Source organism: Tetrao urogallus (genome assembly GCF_951394365.1).
Source record: "Tetrao urogallus genome assembly, chromosome: 8".
Lineage (NCBI taxonomy): Eukaryota > Metazoa > Chordata > Aves > Galliformes > Phasianidae > Tetrao > Tetrao urogallus.
Window position 1 is genome coordinate 34326838 of NC_136821.1, and position 25624 is coordinate 34352461.

Below are 25624 nucleotides of genomic sequence, written 5' to 3' on the forward strand. Positions count from 1 at the left end.
GGGCAAACAGGTGAGGCACAGAGAAAAATTAAAGGCCTGAAGCCTGCCAGATTGCAGGGGAGAGACTGAAATGAAGGGACAGGCAGCATGCAGAAACAAGGGGCTTTTGTAAGAGGAGGGAGACACGGGGGGCTGGGGGAAGGGCATGGGGTGTGAACCCACTGCTCAGAGCCTGAGTTAGATTATCCCAGTGTAACTTTTAACCCAATCCCTCAATAAGTGCACAGTATCAGCGTAAGGTATCCCAAGATGGGGTGCTCAAGAGCAAGGCACACTCCTAATTTATGTTTCTCTGTCAGTTTCTCTGTCTCCCCAGCATGTCCTTAAAGAACATTTCTGCGTCTTCAAGGAGATGCATGCAAACAAGTCTCCTTGTCCACATGCAAGCATGCCTCTTGCATCAGGTTTCTTCTTAAAGATTTCCACTCTCTGATCACAGCTGATAGTCCAAGGCAATGGCAGATACATTGGGCTATTACATTTAATTCAGCCTATTTTGAAGCCAAACCACGCTCACCCAACTGCCACTGGTAGCGAATTCATGCTGGTGGACCTGGGATCACTGCTGATCACTCTGATGGAGCCGATTTCCTTGCAGGACATGGCGCAGACAGTGGTGCCAGGCAGCTCCCTGGGGGATAACCGTCCCACCTACATCTACAAGATGGTCCTGCTGGGAAACACATCAGTGGGAAAGTCAAGCCTTGCCTACAGATACGTGAAAAATGACTTCAAGGAGTCGCTGCCTACTGTAGGATGTGAGTGAGCTGCTTCGATCCATTTCCTTCTGCCTTGTGCTGTAAACAAAGCCACATCCAAACCACAGAGGCTCGATTTACTTCTGCATGTTGGAGGCAGCTTAGCAGCAAAGCGAGGGAACTTGGGTTCCAAATCATACAGTCCCATCTGCCTTTTGCATGTTTGGTCCCTTACACCTGTTTGGACACCTCAGAAGTGTCTACTCGAGGTTCTTCACCCAGGTGTGGGTCCAGGAGCGCAGTGGGGCAAATCTCTTTCCAGCTGTTCTGCTCTGCCCAGTCATGCTGTACAACCCCAAGCAGGGCACACATCAAAACTTGTGTGTCCACCCAAAGCTGCCGAAAAGAAGGGCCATCAGCCCTGCTTGGTGACATGCTGTCCCTTCAAGTGTTACTGTATAATCAGTGAATATTAAGATGTTATAATTACAAAATAAACAAGAGAGTTAGGCAAAGCAGATGATGATAACAAAAAGAGAATAGATAGAAAGCTCACCTGTGTCCTGAGCTCACTTACAAAACTCCAGCAGAGCAGACCTCCAGAAGAAAACTTTCCCTACTGGTAGCCAGCTCTTAAATAGGTCTAGGAGCATGGGTGAATTGCCTTCAGCTTTGCTCCTCTGGCTGACTCATGGCTCGCCTTGGGTGATCAATCAGAGGTTCAGGCCATGACTGAGCAGCTCCCATACAGTTGCCCACCACCAGTACATGGCCATGCTGTGAAACTCTCCAGGTTCAGATAGCTCTATTGGACATTGCTGTGATCTCCTACCCTATTGTCATTCACAGCAGCTACGACAACAGTGGTGTTGTCGTCAAAGCAGACGTCTCCACGCCAAACTCTACACAGCACCATGTGAGCTGATTGGCTCAGGGTGCCTTTGAGAAAAACCCATCCAGTTTTGTGCATTGCAGCATTGTCACCACCCCTCAAAGCGGCTTTGGTCCTACAGCAGAGCCCTCCACCACATATCTTGCAGGCTCCTTCTTCACACAGACAATCCAACTAGAGACAGCCACCATCAAGCTGGAGATCTGGGACACGGCTGGCCAAGAGAAGTACCACAGTGTCTGCCACCTCTACTACCGCGGTGCCCACGCTGCACTCCTTGTTTATGACCTCACTAATAAGGTGAGATGGTGGATGCACATCCTGTCCACATGAAAACACTGCTATGTGGCAGTGGAGCTGGTGGGACAGGCATCCAGATGTGTCCCTGATAAAGCAGAAGGGATCACAAACCCTAAGCAATTAAGTGTCCCGCTGGGATGCATCAGCAACCGCAGAGCCCAGGGGTTCCTATCGAAGTTTCCCTGTATCTGCATCAGGAGTGGCTATCCCTTTTCCCCAGGAAACATTCAACAGAGCGAAGCAGTGGCTGGTGGAACTGGAGAAGGAGTTCCTTCCTGATGAAATTGTCATTGCTTTGGTGGGCAACAAGACAGACCTGGCTGATGAACGGGAGGTTGCAGCTGAGGTGAGCACACACCATGTCCCCACTGCAAGCATTAAGACACATCTTAGCAGAGCCTTTTCTTCCCAAGTGGCATCCCTCTTGCTCTGCCAGGTGGTCTCCCCATTGCTGAGTGGCATGCAGGAGCCCTGCCTTGCCCCCATGGGTCCCCAAGGCTACACTGTCCCTTGGCACAGGGGAAACAATACTGCTCTTCTCCTCCTAGGATGGGGAAGAGTTTGCAAGGAGCAGAAGCCTGCTCTTCATGGAGACGTCTGCAAAATCCAACCACCAAGTAAACGACATCTTTATGGCCGTAGGTAAGGTGTGGGGTGGCTCCAGGTGAGAACCAAAGCGGGGGAACCATGGGTCCTGGCTCCCCCAAGCCTCCTGTGCAACATGGGGCACAGCAGAGCTGTTCTGTCCCCAGTCTGATGCCACATCCTCACACTGGGAACCAGTGTGAATGCTCTGCTCTACCTCCTGCTATAAGAAGAATATTTAGAGAAGACAATGGGCTCTTCTTGCCTATGCTCCCAGGCTACAGATGGCTTCTCCCCAAAGCCCAGCTGGTCAGCAAGAGCTGCTTTGCAGCTTGTGTCCCTCCTGCCAGATTGGAGGAGGTAGTGGCTGTGGTGGCACAGCACCACATTACCTAGGACAGACAACTCCATGCCAAGATGCAGCATTAGAGGTGCAGAGATCAAAGCCACTATGTTTTTTGGGTTAAGTACCTGACCTGGGTATACATACCTGACCTGACCTGTGGCCCCAGCACATCTGTCCTTCAAATGACATCACCACGCTGGCTAGAAGTTGCTGGGAGGTACCTGCATGGCAGCAGTAGGGTGGGACAGAGCAGCAGGTGCATCCCAACACGCATTGGCTGACCCCATGCCCTGACAAGAGAGGTGATGTGGCTCTGTGCTCCCCGTCAGCCCGAGAGCTCCTGCGGCGTGAAGGTGAGAAGGCAGCTGTCCCATCCACGAGTGGCAGGCAGCGTTTGGACCTGCGGGCAAGCGGGACGAGGAGGGGGTGCTGCCGTGTCTGAGGGGCCACGGGCTCCTCACAGGATGTGGGGCTGGACCTTGTGCTGTTGGCATCGGTGGCCGAGAGGTGACAACACAGGAGAGCTCACAGCCAATGTGGAGCAATGATCCTTCTGCCCATCTTCTGCCAGTGAATGCATGCAGACCCTCAACAGGATCTCGTGATGGTGTTCTCCAGAGGTGAGTGGGGAAGTCCACTGTCAAGAAGCAGCCCGGCTGGGGACATCCCCCTGCCCCAGCCATGCACCAGCTTCCCCAGACTGAAGAGAGTTTGGCTTGTGGAGCCCATCCCAACAACTTCAAGACTTGACTGCCAATAAAAAGCAGCTCATCTTAGCCGCATCCTTTTCTCTGCCCTGGCTGCCAATATGCAGGAGGTCTGGAGATGGTGAGGACCAGAGCGTGGCAGTGTAGCCCTCATCAGATGCTCCAGCTGTCAAGAACTTCTGGTTCCTATGGCCAGGAAGCTCTCCCCTCCTGCCCCCATACGCCACCACCCTCTGCGACACCTGCCCAGCACTGAGATGGGTGTGGGATGGGGGAATCCTTTCCAGCTGCTTCCTCCTCCTGCCTAAATCCCCTTTGTTAGTTAGGCAGCTAATTTGATAGAAGCTAATTGCCACTTGCCTCATTCCTCCCAGATTAACCCTTCCCTAGGCAGTCCTGATCCCTGCTGTCCATCCTTAGCTTGCATTTGGGATCCACATCATCCTCACTCTAAACTGAGGAATGGGTAAAGCAATGGAGATTTGTGAGAGGGGTGTCACAGAGTGAGTGAAGCCCTCTGACCTATGCCATGAAAACAGGGGCTCTGTAGTGATGTGGGGGGCTTGGTGCTCTCAGGGGTGCTGACACTCTGTGGGGATTCCATAGGATTCTCTTGCAGAAAGACAGGAGAGCCCCCCAGGGCTTAATTTTAGGTGATACCACCATCACTAGAGCTCATGTCCTGTCCCACCCCAACCCCCCCCCCCCCCAAGCACTGGGTTCTGGAGCAGAGAATCAGGGCCAGGTAGGAGGAGAGGAAAAAAGGCTTTTATTGGCATCCCCCATCTTCAACTCAGGCACTTTGCTGCTCCCGGTGGGGCTGGGTGTGCGGGGGGATGCAAGCAGGATGCAGGACAGCCCCCCTGGGTTGGGCACTTTCCCCAAGTGCTCGCCGTCGCCCGAATCGCCCCACGGGCCTGATGCCACGGCCGGTGTACCAGAAGGGGTCGATGTCTGGGTCTGCAAAGAGAGAGACGGGAAACAGTCGGTGCAGTGAGGCACAGCGCGTGGGGAAGAAAGAAAGGGACCGAGGGGAGAGAGGAGTGCTCGGGACTGCCTGCCGGGCTGCTGCAAAGCGACACCACTCGAACCTAAGGGGGGACCAGGGAGGGTCCTGGGGGTTCCCTTACTCCTGCTCTCCTTACTCCTGATTTCCATGGAGTGCACACGGAGGCGGCCGGCGGCGGGCAGGGCCATGCAGGTGAGCAGCAAGCACAGCAGGCAGGTGGCTCCCAACTTCATCCCCGAGGCTCTCCCACGACAGCGGCTCGGCAACGGCGACAATCCCAACCTGCGGGCACATATACAGAGCAATCGCGTTCTGAGGGTGTCACGAAGCCGGCGGCTTCCCTTGGCTGGACCCTGATCGGGTTGGTAGAGAAGTGATAGAGAAAGCGCGTCCCTGCCGCTGGAACGCCATCGGGGAACGCCATGGGGGAAAGCCAGCCCCATCCTGATCCCATCGCAGCATCCCGGGACCGGCGGCAGGCTCAATCCCAGGAGGTAGGAGGAGATGAAGTTTGCAGCAGCCCCACCTGCAGCCGAAGCCGTCGGTTCGGGGAAGCAGCCGTGAGAGCCCTCGCCGCGCTCCCTTCGCCCCGCGCTTACCTCGATCCCGCAGCGCCCGGTGCCGTCCCGCGGAGCCCAGCGCTCTCCCTGTGCGCCCCGGGGCGCCGCTCGCCGCTTTTATGCCCGGTTCCGTGCTGATGTCAGAAACGAGCCCCGGCGGGGACAGAGCCGAGGCATCTCCCCTCCCCGCCGCCCCCCGCGCTCGCTCTCGTCAAATCAGGAAAAGGATTTTCGTGACTCATACAGGGCCATAATTTTATCTCCAGCCGGCCGAGGCACATCGTTCGGGAGCGTTCTGATCTCCGTCCTCGACGTGACGCGGTTCGGGACGAGGGGGAAGAATTCCACCCGTACTGGGGGCGGGAGGGGTCGGGAGAGACGCGGTCCCTGCCCGGACGAGCTGGCGCACAGCCACCTCCAAGCATCCCCTGCTCCACGGGGCTGGAGCAGCAGCTGGGTACCCCTGACCGTGCTCACCCCGAGCAGTGCTGCATTGCTTTTCATGCTGCCCTCCAGCGAGGGGGCACAGCGGGGACAGCCAACCCCATATGGCCAAGTGCAATGGGCTGTGTGGGGCCAGGGTTTAACCACAGCACCTGGGCAAAGGGGAGGGCGGGGAGACAAAGCATCCTTAGCCACAGCATGTTGAAGGACGACACTGTGAAATAAACCTCCGGGTTCTGGACCCTATGTCAGCTTTATTGTGTGATGCAGTGTGCATATATAACCTCTACACAGAGCAGTAAATGTTAACGTGGATAAACTACAACCTGAACGATGCCTTATTTGTATGCTGCTGAGACTTACAAGGAGGGCTCCAGAGGGTCAAGAGTCTGCCTGACCACCTGAAAGGACTTGGCTTACTGCTGGAATCGAGTACAGCGAGAGGCGTGTGGGTGAGGGCTGAACCATGGCACCAGAGCAAACCCACAGCATTGCTCAGAGCTCAGTGGAGCGCTGCATGGAGTTGTGCTCAGCTGCTGCAAACCAGCATGGTGCAGAGCCTCCACGGATGCTCAAGGGAGGGGGGACACGTGCATGCATACATGTACACCATGAACTGCTTACAAGCTGGGGAGGGTAAAAGCAGTCACACTGCCATGAGTGTAACTCTTTCCACTTCTTCAACTTCAGGCCAGAAGGATTTCACTTTAAAAAAGGAAAACTGGTAGGTAAGTTTCCAGCCTCACAGGACTGCTCTGGGATGACTACAGGACTAATGTCTAGTGAGTTCTCTGCTACGACCAAAGCTAAACCTTGTGAATTCATGCTAAAAGTAAAAGCAGAGACGGAGCTGAAGTTTTTAACAAAAATCTCCCCCTTCAACCCCCTGTTTTCAGTTAGTGGAAGCAGAAAACAGCCAGCCTCAGAGAATGGGAGGGTGCTCAGGGCCAGTGCAGCCTCCAGGGGACAAAGGCACACCTCCAGGGAGGTGAGAGCTTGGTGCTGGTTTCCTTCTGAGCCTGCTGATGGAACCTTGCAGGGAGAGAAGGCACCTTTGGTCAGACTGACCCCAAGCCGTCTTCCTACTGGTGCAGTGAAAGCTGCTGCCTCTTCCCACAAGCCTCACCTCACTCCTTGCCCCCATGTGAGCCCAGCTGCTTCAGGCAAGAAGCCTCAGTGTGTACCTACTGGGTTTAGTGCAAAGAGTCATTGGCCAAGAGCTTGCTAGGAGCAAAACAGTGCAGCTCCCGTGCAGGGAAAGGAAGTGATGCCCCAGAGTTGAGGCAGGACCAGTGCTGGGCTGCACATCAGGCCCTGGGACACTGTGCTTTACCGTGGGGACCCTTCCTCTGGCATCACCACCAGTGGTTCTCACAGTGTCCCTAGTGGAAGGGACAAGGAGAGCAGCATCCTGCCCAAACAGATGTGGTCCTTGTGATTATCCGGCCATGTGTCTGCACTCCAGCTACTTGTTCCTCTCTCTTCCAGCTTCCAGGGGGATGTGGCCATGGGAGAAGGAGGGGCAAGCACTGGGGGAAGGCTGGGTGCTGAAATGCAGTGGTGGGTGGGCGTCCCCTCTTCAGGACAAGTGGGTCATCACTGGCTTCTGCAAGGCACGAGAGGCAAGGCATCAGCACCGCTGCCCCCTGTGACACGGACAGCATATTCCCTGTCCCTCCTGGGGCTCTGTGGGTTGGAGGGGAGCACTGGAGGATGGGGTACCACTGCCAGCCTGGCCACGTACCGCAAAGAGACGCTCCACTCTCCTGTTCTTCCCATTGGGGTTCCTCTGCGTCAGCGAGCCGCGGTAAACCGAGTTGCGGTCAAAGGAGTCATCGAAGCCTGTAATGGAAGAAGAGGCATGAGGTGAGGCTGGGTAGTGCTCCAGCTCATGCAGAGGGGATTAGGCTCGCCCAGTGATGTCTGGCTTGATGGAGCATCTCTCTATCTTCTTTGCAGGACTGACGTGTCCTCGAGGCTGCCTTTATGTGCCTGCCCATTGCCTTAGGAGAGTGGATGACCGAGGGGACCTTTACACCTACCAGCCTGTGCCTGGGAAGCAGAGCTTTTAATTGTCTGCTCATATGGGGAAATGCAATTCCTTCTTTGCATTAAGTGATCTCTCCCCTCCTTTCCTCCACTCATCTTCTATTTGGCGTTATCTGGAAGGAGAGCCATTCCTTCTGCCTGTAAGCGTATGAGGCAAGATAACGGAAATAGAAAAGTCATTTCCTAATGGCATTTGCTGATATCTGTCAGGATGAAACTTTTCCTGTGATTGCCCTCTGCCACATGGGCTGCTGGGCTGAGTTTCAGGTCACGGCCTACTTTGAAGCACTCCCAAGCTGCCATTTTCCATGGCTTGGCTCTCAACATCCCAGTGGGACAAGTGGCAGAGATGGGCAAATAGCAGGGCAAAGGATACCCTCCCCAGGGGAAATCAGTGAGAAGAAATGGCTAAGGAAAGAAGCTTAAGTAGGGTGTTAAGGGCTAGTTTTGAAGGCAGAGCCACTAGGGTGGTAGAAGCCTGCACTGCAGAGCAATGGCCCTTGGGGCAGGCAGTTGTCTGCCACCAAGACCTGTATGGCAGCCACCTCACCCTGTCCCCAGCACTGACCCTGATCCTCCACCACAGATGAGGTCTCCTCTGTGGCTGTGCTGGCAGGACAAAAGCACAGGGAACAGCATTCCAAAAAGGGAGAATATAGGAAGAGAGAGATAGAAATGACCGAGCATCTCATGAGCTGAGGTCATCCCACAGACAAAGCCGCAGCTCTTACCAGTGATTTCAAAGGGACTGTTGAACCTCCTCCTGAGGACCTGGGGCCCAGACATCGCCTGCAAGAGAGGGAAAGCAGTCTGTGGTGGATAGGAAGACGCAGGTGCATCCAGAGGATGCCCTCCTGCCCTTGCTGAGCACTCAAACCCACATCCTGGAACACGGGATTAAGGCTTATTAAACGCATGCGAGACACCTACCCACCTTAACATCATCCAAAGACTCCCCTGGACTGCTGGTGGGGGTGGAGGAGCAGAGGTGGAAAGCCTGCAGACAGAAAAGGGGCATAGGTTCTCTGTGTTTGCTTCACCCCAAAGCAGCCTCCCATCTCATCCTCAGTGAGGCTCAGAGCAGCCAGGAAGGAGCTGGGAGCAGCCAGGCAGCCCCTCCCTGTGCTCACAAGCCCCCTCCTCCCCACTCACCTGCCCATTTGATTTCTTCCTTGCCTTTTCCACCGGCTTCACCGTCAGCCCCGCAGCAGACAGAGCCGCGATTCGAGATTCAATATCCGATATCTTTAAAGGGAGGGAAACAAAACAGGTGGGCAGAGTGTGGAAGACTGCCAACCAGCTTTGTTAGCTGGGCTGGAGGTGAAGTAGCTCCTGATGAGCCCTTACCTCGCTCTCTGCCTGCTGTACCTGTGCAGCTGCCGAGGCCACTTTGTCCTCCAGCTCCGACAGCTCCGAGTCGGTCGTGCCGCAGTGCCGAGCTCCTTCCTCGAGCTCTGACAGGGTTGTCTCCAGCTGATAGGCCTTCCCAGCAGCCAGGTAGACCTGGAATAAAAAGAGAAAAAAAGAATAGGTTGCACCATTAAGCTTCCTGCTTGCTCCTCCCCTTCATGTGAACACAGCCCCTGCTGCTCTTCTATGGCCCCCTTCCTGCCCTGCAGCCCTGGCAGCACCCTCAGTTCTGGCAGGGCTCTTCGTCACTGTGTGTCCCATTGGAAGGAGATGTGTTACTCAAGTGCTGTTACTGCCCCTTGGCTACTACTCAGATGCAAGACCGAGCAAAGCAATTTAGTAGAAGTTAGATTGTCTGTGCAATAACATCAGAAGGCCACAGTTCTGCTGAATGATCCCAAAATCTTGGTACTGCTAATGCATGACCTGCTCCTCCAGCCCTCTCTGCTGGCATGCTGAGCGCCCACGTGTGCCATGTCCTATAGGTCCCCACCGACCCCACTGCAAGCCCCGAGGCAGAGTGTCCATAACCAAGTGCAATCATTCAGTTTATGAGTCACAAGGGCACCGTTTGCTGCCGGGCCATTAAACATCATTAAGCATCCTCAAGGCAAGTGGCATCCCTTAAAGTGCAACCGGTGGGACATGACTCACCAGGGACCCGAGGGAATGGTGGGATGAGCACATGGCTCCCACGGCCATGAGCAGGAGAAGCAGGAAGCCCAAAGTTTGCTCTTGCACCAGTCAGCCCTCCAAAGGAAGGGCTCACCTGGACAGCAGGAGGGGCTCAGCATCATCGGATGGGGCACTGGGGATGTCAGAAGGCATGGCTGGCAGAGCACAGATGTGATGCCCAAGCTCAGATCTCCAGCTACAGCACTCAGCTAGGAGGACCTTTGTGTCTATGAACTGTGAATAACCTACTGTTTGAGGCATATAAGAAAATCAGAGTGTGTCAACCCTCGGTTAATCCTTTTGAGGCAAACAGAACTCTTTCCTTCCCCTAAACTCTACCCTGAGCCTCACAACCTGCAGCTGGGAGGGTTGCATCCTTACACATAGATGCTTGTGGTGCCCAACCTTTGACCTCCAGAATGCCTGCTAATAAGAAGCTTGGGGGGGGTCCACTGTACTCCCTCCCCCAGTTCCCTCCTTGCTCACAGAGGCTCTGGGGAACCTTACATTTTCCTCAAGCTCACGGTATGCTTCAGCCGCCTCTTTCCCATCCTCCATGCTGAGATGCAGAGCACAGCCACCACTGCCCCAGCTCTGTCCTTGCAGTGACTCAGAGACCGCTTTCTCCGTGGCATTTATGGCTCTCAGTGCTTTGGCCGTGATTTCACTCAAAGCCTGAGCTGAGGACCTCTGTGAATGCCCAGTCAAAGTGCAGGAAGGGATGAGGAAAAAAAAAAAAAAGAAAAAATTTCATTATTTTGACGTGTGCTTGTAGTGTACAACTCAGCACAAGTAGGCATGGAGGGGCATCAGGCCTATAGCAGCCATTGGAAGATGGAAAAGGGATAATGAAAGGGCTTAAGGGCTCTCTAGTGGGGCTGAAAACGTGGCTGCCCAGGGAGTGATGGGGTCACCATCCCTGGAGGTGTTCCAGAGCCATGGAGATGTGGCACTGAGGGATGTGGTCAGTGGGCACGGCAAGGATGGGTTGGTGATCTTAGAGGTCTTTTCCAACCTGAATATTCAATGATTCTCTTAGCCTTTCTCCTGCCAGGTTGGCTGGTTGTGATGCCGCACTGGAAAAGCGTGTAAGATGTATTGGATTGCCCCGCTGCCAGGACCTGGGGCTGATATCCTTACCTCCCACCTCAAGGAGCACTGACAGCTGTGACGCCTCTAAGTGCTGCCCTAGCCCTTTTGCTAGGTAAGCCATAAAGCACACGTAAAAATAGACCCAAGAAGCTCATCATCCCTCTCTCAGCTGATAATTCCCTAGAAACCAAGGAGATTGGGGTGATACATGCACTGGAGACAAAGACAAACAGTTTTGTTTACCACTGCACGTATTTCCAGGCAAGCCACTCTGCAAAGAACCAGCTAACTCGGCCCAGATGACACTTTTATCACTTTATGGTGCCCTCATGGTACAGCAGAGTTTCACACCACAAATGCTGCTTTTATCTGAGTGCTCCCCCATTAGAAGCCTTTTTTCCTGACTGGATGGGACTTGCATAGAAACCAACTGAGGATTACGTGAATTCCAGACCCAGGTCTGGATTTGGTCATGGAGGTGGTGCTGGGTTTCGTTAGGCTTTGTGCTCCCTGCTTCTGAATGCGCTCTGAACTCAGTTCTGATAACTGCAGATCATTTATGTCAGAAAGTCACTGGGTTTTCTCATGAGACACCCTTAGAAATCTCTAAAAAAAAAAAACCCCACAAGGCAGGTTGCTGTAAAAAAAAAAAAAAAAAAAAAAAAAAAAAAAAGGCACTGACACAGCCTTTAACCTAAACTCCTCCACCTGCACGTCACTGCAGTCAACTCTCACTCAGTTTTATGGTATTTGTTGCCTTTGCTCTGAGTGTCATTGCAGTGCAGAAGGCTGGATGTCTTCTCAGCTTGGGAGCTGAACTGTGTAACCCCCATGTTACCTGCCTGACCTTCACCTCTCTGTTTTGTGCTTATGGCCCTACTGGGGAATATGTGGGGAAAAAAAAAAATGGGACTGCTGGCAGGTCTGGAAGAGACATTTCAAGATGCAGCAGGCAGCTGCCAAGGGCTGCCAGTCCCAAATTGTCACTGAGCTCTTCTCTTCCCCTCTTCTCCATAGCATCCCTGTAATGGAATCCAGGCCCTGAGATAAGTGTGTAATACTCTACTGCATGGATGTGGATGTTGCACCCCTTCCCATGATGGGCAGTAGTCTTTCAGACCTCTAAGAGAATTTGTTTTCAACTCTTTGATCAGTCTAGGAGAGCCTACAAGTCTTCCTAAGGTGAAAGGTATAGATCCAATGCCCTGGGACTTTTCTATTCCTAGCTGGACTTGATCTGTGTGGGTCATCCTTTCCACCTTAGAATGCTCTATGATACAGACAGTAGATCCAGACAAGCCACAGCCCTGGAGGCATCAAGCTGATGTGAGACAGAACAAGAGACCAGTCATGGTGCAAGTGAGGACACAGATTACCTTTCGAGCTTCACTGGCCACGTCATCGCTGGAGGAGCTCATCTCAGGTCTCTTCACTCCCTTCCTTTCTTCACGCTCCTCTTCTTCAGAAGAGACTTCTCTGTCACTGATGTTGCTGGTGAACTCCTCCAGCTTCCTCTTCAACTCCTCCTCCTCAGCATCAGGATCAAGCTGGGACTCTGTGGCCGGAGACTGAAACAACAGTAGAAGTGAATTGTTCACACAGAATTTATGTGGTTTTCCCCTAAAAAAACAAAAAACAAAACAAAAAAAAAAACAAAGCAACAAAAACCCCAAGGGATTAGGGACCAGAAATCACCACATTTTCATTTGTAGCCATGGTGTGGCTGGCAGCTCCAAGGACATAAACCCCCACCACCCAAAGGCAGTGCACCAGGCTGCAAGGAGAACCCCCATTTCCCCAGCTGTGCTGAATCAGAGCCTCTCAGTACTGATTTGTGATGAGAAAACACTCAGATTTACCAACAGGAACACCAAATAGCTATCCCCATTACAAGTTTTGGGAAGAATAAGACATTACGTTGTTTCTCCCCCGTGCCTGAGGGACTGCTCTGTAATTATTACTATCTATCCCACTGAGTCATTAGCAGCCAGAGCATCTCATTGCAATGGGTTCACATGAAGGAAAAGTACACAGCCTAAAATTAGAGACCCAAAAAATCAATGTTAAGCGGCCTATGCATTCTGCATCCTCACCCAACTTTAACTTAATTTAGGCTCTGAAGGAAACAGCTAACGGCATAGCAAGACAAGAGCAGCCCAGAAGAGATACAGAAGTCCTTCTTGACTCAGAGCTCTCATTTAAAATAACCAAATCACTTTTCTATACATAAAGATTGATTCTCCTAAGAGCACTCAACAGAGAATCAAAGTGAAACATGGTTTTCCTTGTGCAGAAGAGGCCTGGCACTAGCTTGCACAGGGACCCAGATGTCCTAGGTTAAGCTTGCCTCCATTTCTCTCCAATGATGCAATGCTTTTGCTATCTGAATCAAGAGGAGTTAAGCCCTTTGGGGAGCTGGGCCAAGCTTTTTTTTTTTTTTTTTTTTTGCAGTCCCACTTTAGGGCTGCCCCTCCTCATCATGCTGCTTTTGGGGTGACCCAGGGTGCTGATTTCTCCCTGAAACTCTCTGATAATGAGGGGAAAGGGCCAGTGAAGCCCTCTCTCCCTCCCTGTTGCCCTGTTACCTCAGCAGAGCGCACCAGGATTTTTTCCTCCAAGCGGTTCAGCACGCGTTCAATCACTGACATGCGTTTGTTGAGCTCGTGAATCTAGAGGGAAGGAGAAAGAATAGAGAACAGACCAGCCACCATTGACAGGACAGTGGGAAAGGAGCCCAGGGTGCACGCAACCAGCAAAAGTAAAAAAAAAGAATCACAGAAACACTAAGGTTGGAAAAGACCTTGAAGATCATCTAGTCCAACCGTTGACCCATCCCCATCATTCTCACTAGCCACCTGCAAGAGACCAAGATACCAAAATAGCACGTTGTGTTGGGCATCACAGAGTGAAGGACTGTTACCCTGGGCACCCTGAGGAGCTTCACGAGGTGCAGAATCTCTCCTCAAAACTCAAAGTGATGCTACGTCCATGGAATGCTGTAAGTCCCACCAGAGTAATGGGAGCTTTGGCGTGGTGACCACAAAACCTTCCTACCTTGGTCTTTTTCAACCTGCTCATGCACTTACCCCGTGATCCCCTGCTGAATACATCACTGGGAAAGGAAGGGGGTAGAAGGGAGGAGTTTCCCATGAAAAATTCCCAATCAGAACACAAAACTGAAATTTGTTCCCAACACACTTTGAAGTTTTTCTCGCTTCCCAATGCTTTGATCTGTCAGGATTCTCAACCCTCTTTTCCTCCTCCCTCTACCAGCTGAAAAAGAGAGGAGGAATAAAGAGAAATAAGAATTCTGAAAATCACAGAGAAATGGCTTTCCGGGCTCAAGAGCCACGACAAATTTTTTTTTGTGGTTAAATGACTGAAAGCATAAAAGGAACCTCTTCATTTTTCCTCCTTTCAGAAATGAGTATTTTCTCTCCTTCAGGACTGGGCTTTCTCCTTTGATCCAAACAAATAAAACACAAATGATGTAAAATATTGCCCATTCCACACGGATAAAACGCTGCGTGCTGCATCACTCCTGCTCCGTGTGGCTGCCTCCCACTCAAAGGGGACGAGCAGCAAATGCAATAAGTGAATGGAGCAACAAAGAGACGTGAGGGCTTCGCTTTGTTTTTGTAACATTTCCACCCTCTCACTGAGTTTTTGTGCTGGCTGGTGTTTGATTAATTAGATCCTCACAACAGCTTGCATCTGCTTAAGTGAAGATAGATGTAACAACCTGGCACCTGGGGAGAGCAAAGCGTTGCAATTACTGCCCCGAATTGAATGAGCCTTTAAGCAGCATTAAACCCACAGGCTGGAAGCAATCCACACCAGCTCTAAGTGGTTTCTCACTATCATTGGGCCTGACTCTTGCAGCACTCTGGTGACAATGAGAAGCCTGTGATGGACCATAAACTTCAGGAGAGGGGATGGATGTGAGCTCAGCATCTGGTACTGTCTGCACGTCCCATAAGCAGCAGCTCGGAGAGGTCGGAGCACAATGCAGAGCTGGCTGTCGGCAGGTTACAGGGAGAGGAAGAGCTGGTTTTCATTCTCCTTCCTGAGAAAGGCTGGCTTTAGTGCCCAGTTATCCCCATGCAAAGCAAGGTGCACCCCAATAGGGTGTATCCCATTAGGGGGTGGTCCACCTGCACTTCTCTCTGAACGACAAAGACTAGTGAATGCATCTCCACTAAAACACTTCAGATGAACCAACTTCAGCTTATTTCTGTGCTTTAAGAGCTGCTTTGGCTTTCTCTCCCCTTTGGGCTCCTCTTGGCTTCTCCTGGACTAGTGGTAGCAGCCATACCTGTGTTGCTGTGGGGTTAATGGGCCAGCACAGAGCCCCGTTTCCTCCTGCAAGGGGCAGGCTCTGCTAGCTGTTGCTAGCTGTAAACCCATCAGCCACATAAAGGGCAGGAAGGATGAACAGCTACTTAAGCTAATGAACGATGCTGGCATACGAACAAATGGGGTTGAATCAGGAATTAGGAGATGCCTTGTAACCATTAGGTGCCACCGATGCCTTCACGCTGTTGTGACAGCAAAACACCAGGCACACTGCTCCCAAACCAGGGCTGGGAGAGGAGATGAAGGAAGTCATCTGGAGTACCGGTGGGAATTTGGCCCCATTTCCCCACTGCAAAGCACTGTGCACATTTCATGCCTAACGTACTGTGGGCTCATTAACGACACCCAGGCTGAGCTTTCTCCATTTGCAGTGGGCTGGAAAATGAAGCACATCCACCCATTTGAACATATGTTGAGAGAAATAAAGGCCAAAGGACAGATGCCCCCATGGAGGCACACAGAGCTCAGCAGCACCCAAGGTGTGCACAGCTGTAAGTGGAACCAGCACACTTCTCCCCTTGGAAATCTGTGTGGTCAGACACCAATGTGCATTTTGCTGCTGAAGAGGGTCAGAGAAGGCTTAACCGTTCTCATCCTTTCTCAAAGGTGATGACAAGAACTGCAGGTCCTCACTTGACAATTAAAACAAGCGCACAGCCTTCCTGACACCCTTCTCTAGGCTGTTCCCCTATTATCACTTGGCAGAAATGCATGACAGGTCAGCCTGTCCCTGTCCTACTGAGGCCGGAACGCTCCACGCTGCCAAAGAATAGGATCTCAGGGCTGATTAAATATTCCCCTCCAAGCCTTGATCATAAAGCCCATTCACTTGATGAATGAGGACACGTAAAACTACAGGTAGCGTGCAGATTAATGGGGGCAGGCTGGAAATTAACAGCATTGAAGGCAGGCTTGTTACTGCATCAACAGCGGGTACAGTTTCTCCCAGCCATGACCATAGAAGTAGAAGGGTTGATGTGAGGAATACTGTGTAATATTAATGGAACAGAGAAAAGCCTGATCTCTTCACCACGAGGAATGGATGAGCAGAAAACACACCTTCCCACTTTCCCAGCCTGACTTCCCATTTCATGGCCACCTCTGCATAGCCCAGAGGGCTGAGCATGGCCTGGGCATTCATCCACCTGGTGCCACACAACCACCATGCAACACCAAGAGGATGTGACAGCCTCTAGGCCACCCCACAGGTGGCACTGTTTGGTACCTGACTTCCCGAGCTGTGGCTGATGTTCTCCTGGGAGGAGGCTCTGCTCCGGCGTTTCAGGTGGTGAGGCAGGCAGGCAGCGAGCTTTGGGGCTCCCTTCACATCCTCATCAGAGGTGTCCATGTCTGCAGAGTAGGGGGACCGGGGCTGCTCCATCCAGGGGCTGCCTTTGGAGGGAGAAGGCTTCAGTATGAGGACTCAGGAGATTCACAGCCCCTAGCACAAAGCCCTGGATGTCAGTCCCATCCCTCAGACAAGCAAATAAGCAGGTCAGTTTACTCCTTCTAGTGGAGTTGCAAGCAGAAGTTCAGCCTGCAGCTCCATCCACCTAAACAGGGTCCTGCTGAGCTACAGGTGGGCACGAGGAACATTCCTCTCACCCCCTCAGATCTCAAGCAGCTGAGACCCTCAATAAAACCTGCTCCTGCCTCTTCAGTCGTGTTGCAGCCCAGGTTTGGGCTCCTCATTCAGTCTGGGTGCTGGGAGCAGTTTATCCACATGGAGCATAACTTATGAAAGCAGGGAGGGCATCTTCCCAAGGTGCAATGAGGGCTGGAGAGATCTCTTGGGTAGCTCTTACAGGCACTTTTCCCTAGCAGGGTGCTGGAACCCAGACACTTACCAGGCTTTGAACTTCTGTCCATGCTCCGTCTGCGTGCATTGAGCGTGAGTCGAACCTCCGTGCTGAAGTGCTGCTCCGGAGGGCTGAGGTGCTGCTCCTGCTCCCTCAAGATGTGGAACACAGCTGCCAGGTCAGCCTCCTCCAGCCGGGGCTCTCGGGGAGCATCCTCAGCTGGGCCAGAGAAATCTGGGAAGGACTGAGAGACGGGGGCTGATGCTGGGACCGCCCTCCCCACCTCCCCAAGCAGTTCCTAGCTTTGTCCTCCAATAGCTGCACAGATTGACCCTTTATAACACTGATTTTAAGCAACCTGGCTTACAGGCTTTTTAACCTTAAGGCTGAGCAATATTCCAGATGACTGCCAGGGGGCACTGTTAGTTTCTATGAGAGCCAGGCACCTGTCAGGCTGACTTGGGCCCCAAGATCCAGCCTTTAAAGCATCACACACTTTGACTTGCAACGTCGCAACATCCATCTACTTCTCAACAACCAATACATCGACTTTGAATCAGTCCTCCTTATGCTTGCATTAAATTCCACAGCATAAGGGCGAAACGTAGGTAAAGGACGTACATATCTATGTAAAGAAAGATTGAACCTGCCCATTTGTCCCAAATCCTGTCTGTATTCTCCCAACCAGCTGGCACAAAGCAGTTATTTGTGCAGTTTTTTTGTGCCCCACGTTCTCTCCTCTGACAGATGGGGACTTCCCACCCCTCTGGCCATGCAGGATTCCTCTTCTGAACCTCACACACAAAGCTATCAGCAAACCACGTCCCCAGTGCATGCGGGAAAGCAGCCCCAAACTGGATTGGATGATGGGAGAGAAAGCTGTTTTCAACATTCCTAAGTGCTGAACGTTCTGCTCCCAAATACTGGCTGGAAGCTAGGGTGTCCCACAGCCCTGGGACAGCACAGGAAATAGCCAGCAAAGAGATCAGCCCAAATCTGGAGGGAGAGGTGCAAGAGAGTCCTCACCACAGCCAGCTCTCCTGCTTCTGACTCAGGGTTTAGAATGGAAGAAAAAATAGCAGTGCTCTGCACAGAGATCGGCACCGCAGCTTCCCAAAGCCACCGTGCAACCCTACAGCCAGAGCAGCAGGAGGAGGACAGAGAGAAAGGCAAGCCCAGTACCTGGAAAGCATCAGAGCTGATGGCCACTGGAGAGAGCTGGGCAGATTGGCGGCGAGACTGGGCAGAATACTCCGAGTCCAGCTCGAAATCAAAGGGGTGCACGGACAGCAGGCGCTTTGTCTTGCGCATCTTGGCGTGGAAAATGGGAGAAGGGAAAACTCAGCTGGCTTCCATGGGAAGCAGAAGGAGCCCTCGCCTGCTTAGTTTGCAGAATCTGTTTGTGGGAAGCTCTCAGGATGGGAAGCTCCCACTTTTCCTGGAGAACATTGGGTTCTCAGGAGTATCCTGCTTGCAGGGAGCCAGTTAACGTGGGAGTGCTAGGACTGAACTCAAAGATCTGGTTTCCTGGGTCTCTGCATCGAGACTGTGGCCATAAGCAGACAGCAAGATGCTCTGCTGGCAAGATTGCTCTGAAGGCAAGATGAGCAGCTGAACCCCTCAGAAAGAGGCTCAGGAGCTGCTCTTGGGGCCTGAAGCAGCTCCATACCTCCGATCCTGGGAGCAAACCTCCCCAGATATGGGGAAAGCCACGAGCTGGTCTGGGAGTGGGGCTGGCATCAGGAAGCAGAGCAGAGAGCAGTACCCAGCCACCACCACCCAAGGCAGGCTACAGTGCAGCCAGAAGGGATGAGTGGCTGCAGGGGAAGCCCTTACTCTGTTGTAGCACTCTGCTTCAGCTCCATGGAGCGCATCATCCTCATCACCACTGTCGTCCCCAGTGCCACCATTGGCAGGGTGCTGGCATTCACCTGGAGGAGACAAGGGCATGGTGAGCACGGGCAGCTCCTGCACTCTGACCCTGGGGCAGGTAACCCCCTGCCCTGGTGTCCCACCAGTGCATGTCAGAAAAACTGATTCTGAAACACCTCCTTCAGTTTTTATTATTTGGCACGCTGCACTGTGGCTCCTGTGTGGCACAAATAAAAGGAAGGGGACAACGGAAAGAAAAGGAACAAAAAAATCCTCTTGGAAGAGCAAAATGTCCCATGGCAAGATTGACCCTCCCTGCAAGAAGAACACAGCCCAAATCCACAAATTCAGCGCATTTGTTACGAACACAGCCAGCTTCAAGCACATGACATGGATGCACTGAGATCACAGTGAGTTCTCGCAAGCCACAAGTTTGGCAGGCAACAAAAAGCCCTGTTGTTTCAGAGTCTGCCCTCAGAAGCCCCAAGGGTGCTGCAGGGCAGAGGATGAGCAGCGAGGCTCCTCGTCCCAGCCACGCTGAGCAGCTCCAGGGTATCCACAACCGGAGGGAGCAAAAAGAAAAACAGCAGCAACCTCCATCTGACTGCACAACGCACACTGCAGTTCTCTTTTTGACTTACTGTTGATGTCTGGCAGGCTGTAAACTCTGTCATGAAGACCTGAACAACAAGAGGAATAAAAAAAAAAAAAGGATAAATAAATGTTTTCTCTAGGTAGCTTGCACAGAACAAGCCTCAGAGCAATGCTTAAGCACAGCTCTCAGTCTCTAGCCATCACAAGGCACAGCCATCAAAGGCTCTTTGGAGAGAACAAAGCATGTGCTTGGAGACATAGCTTGACTTGGAAGATCAAGTTGTATATTGGGTACAATATCTTCTCAGAAAGAGCAGTGATGCAGTGGCACAGCTGTGCAGGGAATGCTGAGGTATTCCATAACCGTGGAGATGTGGCACTGAGGGATGTGGGCGTGGTGGGGTGGGTTGGGGTTGGATGTAGGGATCTTAAGTCTTTTCCAACTGGAATGGTTCTGTGATTCTCTTATCCTTCTTAGATATAAAAAGGAATCTCAGAAACGCATGCCACAAGAGTTGTGCTGGTGCCAAGAAAGCAGACCAGCTGCAGAGGTGGCAATCACAGCCGGGTAGACAAACCACAGCCGGGCAGGGCACAGGCAGAGCCGAGATGCCAGGACAGGCTTTGAGCCTGGCACTCAGTGCCCCCTGCTGACAGCGGCTGCTGCATGCACGCACAGCACCCAGGCTCAAACCTCAGACCCTAAAATCCCAAGGGCTCGGCATGGCTGCGGCAGGTTTTGTGCCTGCTGGCTGTACGTGCCAGACAGAGACGTGAAAGCAGGGAGCTGAAGCTGCTCCATCAACCACGCGGCAAGCCTGCAGGCAGCCAGCACAGCCAGTTGTTCAGCAAATTCCTCAGCAAGCTATGTAAGCCAAGGCGAGAAAGTTAACCCCAGCTGAAGACAGAGCTTGGACAGCCTACCCTGCTGTTTCATGGGTATCAACGCTAAGTTCTCTGGCTGGCATCCCTTCGGGTGCCTGCCCAGCTTGCAGGACAGCAGAAACCCCGGCGCTTGTCCTCACCTAGAAGAGCTGAATTCCCCTTCTGCCCTGGCTGCAGCCTGCCGTAGAGGGACTGCAGCACCTTGGCACTTCCAAACCTCTTGAAACGGGACCGCACGTGCTCATAGTACCACTCGAGGGAACCGATCTTCACCACCCTGCCCCAGGAGGAAGCACATAGAGGTGAGGCAGCCTCGCCGAAACAGACCCTCACCCCGCTCCCACCCCCGCTGAGCAGAAGGATCACCCTTAGGGTATGGGGAGCAAGCAGAGGATGCAGAGAAAGGAGGCCAGCACGAAGCTGTCCCTGTTCATCACAAGGGAGTTGGACTGGGTGACCTTCAAAGGCCCCTTCCAACTGAACGATGGCAAACGGAGCGTGGGGCTGAGACTGCAGAAACTCTCCATCCCGATGCCCCAGCACAGTGCCCCTACCTGGAGAGGCGGCAGGGGTCACAGACCCAGCCCTGCTCTCTCTTGTTGTAGCGGCTGCAGCTCTTGCAGGTGTAGAAGCGGCAATCCAGGCACTGCCGCTTGCTGTTCAGCAGGAACTTGAAGGGCTGCAGGCAGTGCACGCAGTGCGTTTCGTTCAGGTGGGACTGGTGGGTCAGGAACTCTCTCTTGCTGCTTTCCTGGTCTATCTTGCACTTCAAGTCCCTGCAGATGCATCCCAAAAACAGAGTGGCGTGCATTAGGTGGTGAAATGGCACCCAACAGCAGCTCCCTCCTGCTCCCAGCCCCGGACACCTGCAGTAACCCCAAGGAAATCAGTGCTACCACTCTGATTTTTGCATCACTCTATCCATGAGCAGATCCCTCCACGGATACGTTTTCATCCTGGATGCCTTTGCCCAGCACGCAACATCATTTCGGTGAGCTCTGTAGCCTCTCTCACATGGTAAACCCAGTAACGCTCGATCAGCCTAGAGAATGATTTTTCAGGGATCACCTCGAGTCCCACAGCTGGTGGAAACAGCTGGAGGGCAAATTAATCAATAACCTATCACGGGGTAAAATTGTGCCCAGCTGAGCAAGGCAGCAGGCTCCACATTTCAGAGCAGGTCCCTATGCATCAGGATTTGCTGCTGCCACATTTCAGATCAGACTTGGCTGTATTAAAAATTGGTCCTTTTTGCTGCACGGGGCATCTCTTTGCCACCAAGCCTCAAAATGCATTTCAACCCAAACCTTTAGGGGCTGGAGGCTTTACCCAAAGGCTTTCTGTTTGTTCTCTGTGCTAGCCCAGGTATGTTTGCCCTCTGGGCTATGGTTACAAGATGGTGTTTGACTTGCAAGAGGCCCTAGCAGGCTTGTTTTCCATCTGGGCAGGGTGAGGGAGCTGCATTTTGCAGGGCAGAAATTGGCCAAGACCAGAAAGCTCAAGCAACCAGGAGGCTTTGCACTGCATCTGGTCACCTGCACCACTGCAAAGCTTCCCCTCTGGAGCTTCCTGATGGAACAGCTTGCACTCACCACGGAACACAACACGTGAAAATAAGCAGTAAGCTTACATGCAGCTACATAAAACAAACCCCAAAACACAAAACCCACCCAGCTGCAGGCTGTGGCAGCCTCACAAACCACCTTCTGAGCGCACAGGCCAAGAAAGCAGGTACTGCACAAACCCAAACTGATCTTAATCCCAGTGGCACAACAGCATTCAGTCCGGAAGAGCAAACAGCAAACAACAAGGAAGAAGAAAGCTTCCCAGGGACACTGCTTGCCTTTGAACTCGTGGCACACTGCGTTCATCCATGGCTTCACCAAAAGGGCTGCAGGTTTGGGTGCTGACCCCAAGCTGTGGGCTGCACTCAGCGTTCCTTTGCCACCCTGCACCCAGGCTGCTTCCAGCAGGATCCGATCTTTCCCTGGACTGCCTTTTCCTGTTCTCAGAGCCAGTCGGACCCCTTCGCTTCCCCTCCCTCGCCCTCGAGAGCTGGTAAAGGAAGGACAAGCCTCAGCCCAACCGGTTTAAAACCTGCATGCCTCCGTCTGTCCGTCCCGGCAGCCCATCCTTGCGCTGCTCTGCTCGAAGTGAATCAGCAGCAGGGAAGTGGGGAGATGCCAACTGCTCAGTCCCTAAAGCAGGGGGCTCTGGCAGCAAGCTTTATGGAAGGAGGCAACGAGATGCCCCGCAGAGGCTGCTCCTGAATTCCTCAGGCACATATTTCTGTGGTATCTGGGCAGCTGAAGCCTTTGTCCACATTGGGTGAATAGCTTCTGACAAAAAACACAGAGGAGGCTGAAAAGGAAGAAAAAGACCAAGTGGGGGAACATTCCTTCAAGGCTTGCATGTTGAGACAGGTCCTGGGAACCAAGTGGGGACGGTCAGAGCAAAGGGAGCAGGATCAATGGGATTCTTCCATCATGTCCCATCTTGTCACATGCAGAAAACACTCATGTATTCTCTTGTCCAACATGCAGGTACAGGGCAGGCTTGCCCAGCACACCGGATGGTCTGGTATGGCCTGGCTTTATAGGAATACCTGCTGTACCATAAATCTATACCAGTTTAGCTTGGTGGAGACAGAGAGCTGGGTTGGCGAGCCCCCACACACACCTCTGGCTGGGTGACACGCTTGTACTGAAAGATGTTGGCGCTCGGGACGCCTGTGATGCAGGAGAGGTCAAAGCACACTCACCCATTTTCACAGAATGAATTTCAATCACGTTTATCGCTTCCTGCTCGCACAAACCAGGCAAACAGGACTTGCTATCCTGCCAGCAGCTAAATGGATTCCTCTCACTTTGGACCCAACCTTCCTGCTGCCTTCAGCTTTGTTTGTGGGGCCAGCCCCTGTTTTGAAAAACCACATGCACCAGCAGCACCTTTCTTTGTGCTCAGAGCTCACCGAATACCTGTCTGCCCCTTAAAGCCTCAGCAGTGCCAGGCCTCGCAGAGTTAATGCGGATCCTCTGTGGGGCAGGAAGCAGCTAATGGAGCAGAACAGGGCATTTAAAGGTTGCAGCATTCCAGAAGCACCTCTGAGCTCTGCAGTGCTCGTCAAAACGGAAAGCTAAATATAAAAGCAATGAGTGCTGTGACAGGGCGTTGCAGCACTTTGCATCTCAGGTGGGAAGCAGAGGAGCACACAGAAATAAGCTGGGACCACAGGACAGCCCAGCTTTTCCCCTTATTCTTTTGTTATTCCTTTTTTCTTTACCCTACCTGAGTTCGGTGCTTTCCTCTGCCTCATCCCAACCCTGATACTTTCCTCTTTGGAGGCTCAAGGGCTCAGCTGTAGCTGTGCTGACCAACAACCAGACAACATTCCCTATGGGACCCATGCAGGGCACCCAATTAAGCCAGTCTGGCGCCAGGTCAAGTCAGCGAGGAATTCACATCGCCCACTGCTTTGCTGAAGGGCACAGCAATGTCTGTCCCCACCCCCCTCCTCTAGGCAAAGCACAGCTCTGTCACACAGGAGACACTTTCCCTTTCCAGTAATCACATGTTTTCCAGCCCCCTTGTCTGGTCTGCCTCCTGATTTGGAGCTACCAGCTACAGGACGGTGATGATAGGGAATTCTCTCTTCCTCCCACACTGTAATCAGATATGTAATCAGCAGACTCCAAAATTTCCAGCTCAGAGCTCATGGTGAATGGCACACCCCACCCGCCCTGCTCAGCATCCTTTGTGCAGGCGGTGAATAGCATCACTCAGCCCAGCAGATGGGTGCATGCAGGAATTGTGGCTGGGCAGGGGCTCTTATTCCTGGTTAATCGCTAAGGTGCCTGGCCAGACCAACAGGGAGTTCTCAGAAGCACAAGGAAGCCCACTGCAGGCAGAGGAACCTGTTTTCCCACCAGCTGTCACTGTATCACGAAGCACATCACACAATTAAAGCACAGCGTCTCGCATTCCATGAAAAGGGGACTTTAAAACCCACTTGCTTCCCTCACCACTGAAAACAACATTGTTTTCTTACACACACTTGGGAAAAACCTGCCTTAAATACTCGCTTGGGCTGCAACAGGGTTGCTAAGTCCTTTCCTTTTCAGCGTGTGCATCAATTCAGTGACTTTCTATTTCACCCCAATCTCCCTGAAGTTGCCCCAGCACAGCACAGGCTGCCACAGAGTGTATTTCAGCCTCCTGACAACCGCTGTACTCCCCTCAGTTATTTTCCAATGGTCCTTCAGGTGTCCATAAGCTCCCAGGTCTCACTATATTGCAGAGAATCATCCACCTGGGGTTGGAACTAGATGACCTTTAAGGTCCATTCCTACCTAAGCCATCCTATGATTCTATTCTATGAAGTGTATGAGAGCTCCCAAAACAACACTGTGGCAGAGAAACCCACTTAACTGCTAAGAACTCCTTGGGAAATGGAACCCAGCAGCCAGTGGAGTGCACTGAGCAGGCTGCCCCATCACCTGCCCTGGTTACACAGCTGATAACATCACCTATCCATCACTACATTCAGTTTACAGCTCCGTCCTCCTCACCCACTGCTTTATCCATATCCAACACGAGATGAAGGAGCCCTATATCTCCCATTGGCAGGCACAGGTACTCACTCCAACCTCTCCTCCTCTTTCTTCCGCAGGTCAAAGTCACGCTGAACCACCTCCCAGACATGCTTGGCCTCCTCATCGGTCAGCTTGGAGAGATCCAGCTTCCTCCCCATCTTCCACGACGAGCCTAAGTGACAACCAGAGGCATTCCTACGGCCGGCCCCGTTACCCGACACACTGCTGGGCCCCACCTCCGTGACCGCCCCAAAGAATGGGGCCGCGGGCAGGCGAGCTGGCTCCTGCCAGCCCCACACCTCATCCGCCCAGCTGGGTTAAAGGAAGCATTGACTCACTGCCAAACCACTCGTGTTGTGCAGGGAGTGTAGATCCAACAGGTCTTAAAGCACCTCCCCAAGGAAAGCAAGCACGGAGGCAGGGCATAAGCAAGGGCCAAGCATCCCACCACCAGCATTGCTCTGTGCCCCAGCTCGCCTCTTAAAACCAGCAGCTTTAACGAGGGAAATGGGAACAAATGGGTGCCCGAGCTACGCTGTCTGCCCTCCCAGCAATTTGGAGAATATTAGCTGCACCAGGAGCAAATAGCTTAATTAGTAGGCAGCTCTCCTCTCATTTACTGTTATCAAGAGAAGATGGTTTGACAGGATTTAAAAAAAAGCCAAACAAATGCTAAGCATGTCATGTACCTGGAGGAATATATTTAAATTGCAATAATCCAATTAGCAAAGCTGGTCTTGTTGCTGTATTTGTTGTTCG

The 25624-nt window shown here is 52.5% G+C and overlaps 3 protein-coding genes across 3 annotated transcripts; 1 reads left to right on the forward strand and 2 right to left on the reverse strand.

The window, feature by feature from the left end:
* Window positions 1-577: 577 nt before the first annotated feature.
* RAB17 (RAB17, member RAS oncogene family) lies at window positions 578-3263 on the forward strand (the record flags this gene model as incomplete). The annotated part of the gene is made up of 5 exons (XM_079539375.1): window positions 578-758; window positions 1739-1890; window positions 2111-2236; window positions 2439-2532; window positions 3151-3263. The coding sequence occupies 5 exons, from the start codon at window positions 578-580 to the stop codon at window positions 3261-3263; spliced, it is 666 nt and encodes a 221-aa protein (XP_079395501.1).
* A 1058-nt stretch (window positions 3264-4321) lies between these two features.
* PRLH (prolactin releasing hormone) lies at window positions 4322-4770 on the reverse strand (the record flags this gene model as incomplete). Its single annotated transcript, XM_079538971.1, has 2 exons — window positions 4322-4488; window positions 4674-4770. 2 exons carry the CDS (start codon window positions 4768-4770, stop codon window positions 4322-4324), a joined length of 264 nt encoding a protein of 87 aa, XP_079395097.1.
* Window positions 4771-7120: 2350 nt separating this feature from the next.
* Window positions 7121-25023, reverse strand: MLPH (melanophilin; the record flags this gene model as incomplete). The annotated part of the gene is made up of 17 exons (XM_079538835.1): window positions 7121-7147; window positions 7286-7383; window positions 8322-8379; window positions 8525-8587; window positions 8743-8835; window positions 8938-9093; window positions 10183-10365; window positions 12144-12335; window positions 13353-13436; window positions 16349-16511; window positions 16967-17166; window positions 18105-18233; window positions 18759-18853; window positions 19436-19474; window positions 20414-20550; window positions 20828-21049; window positions 24914-25023. 17 exons carry the CDS (start codon window positions 25021-25023, stop codon window positions 7121-7123), a joined length of 2049 nt encoding a protein of 682 aa, XP_079394961.1.
* Between the last annotated feature and the right edge of the window lie 601 nt (window positions 25024-25624).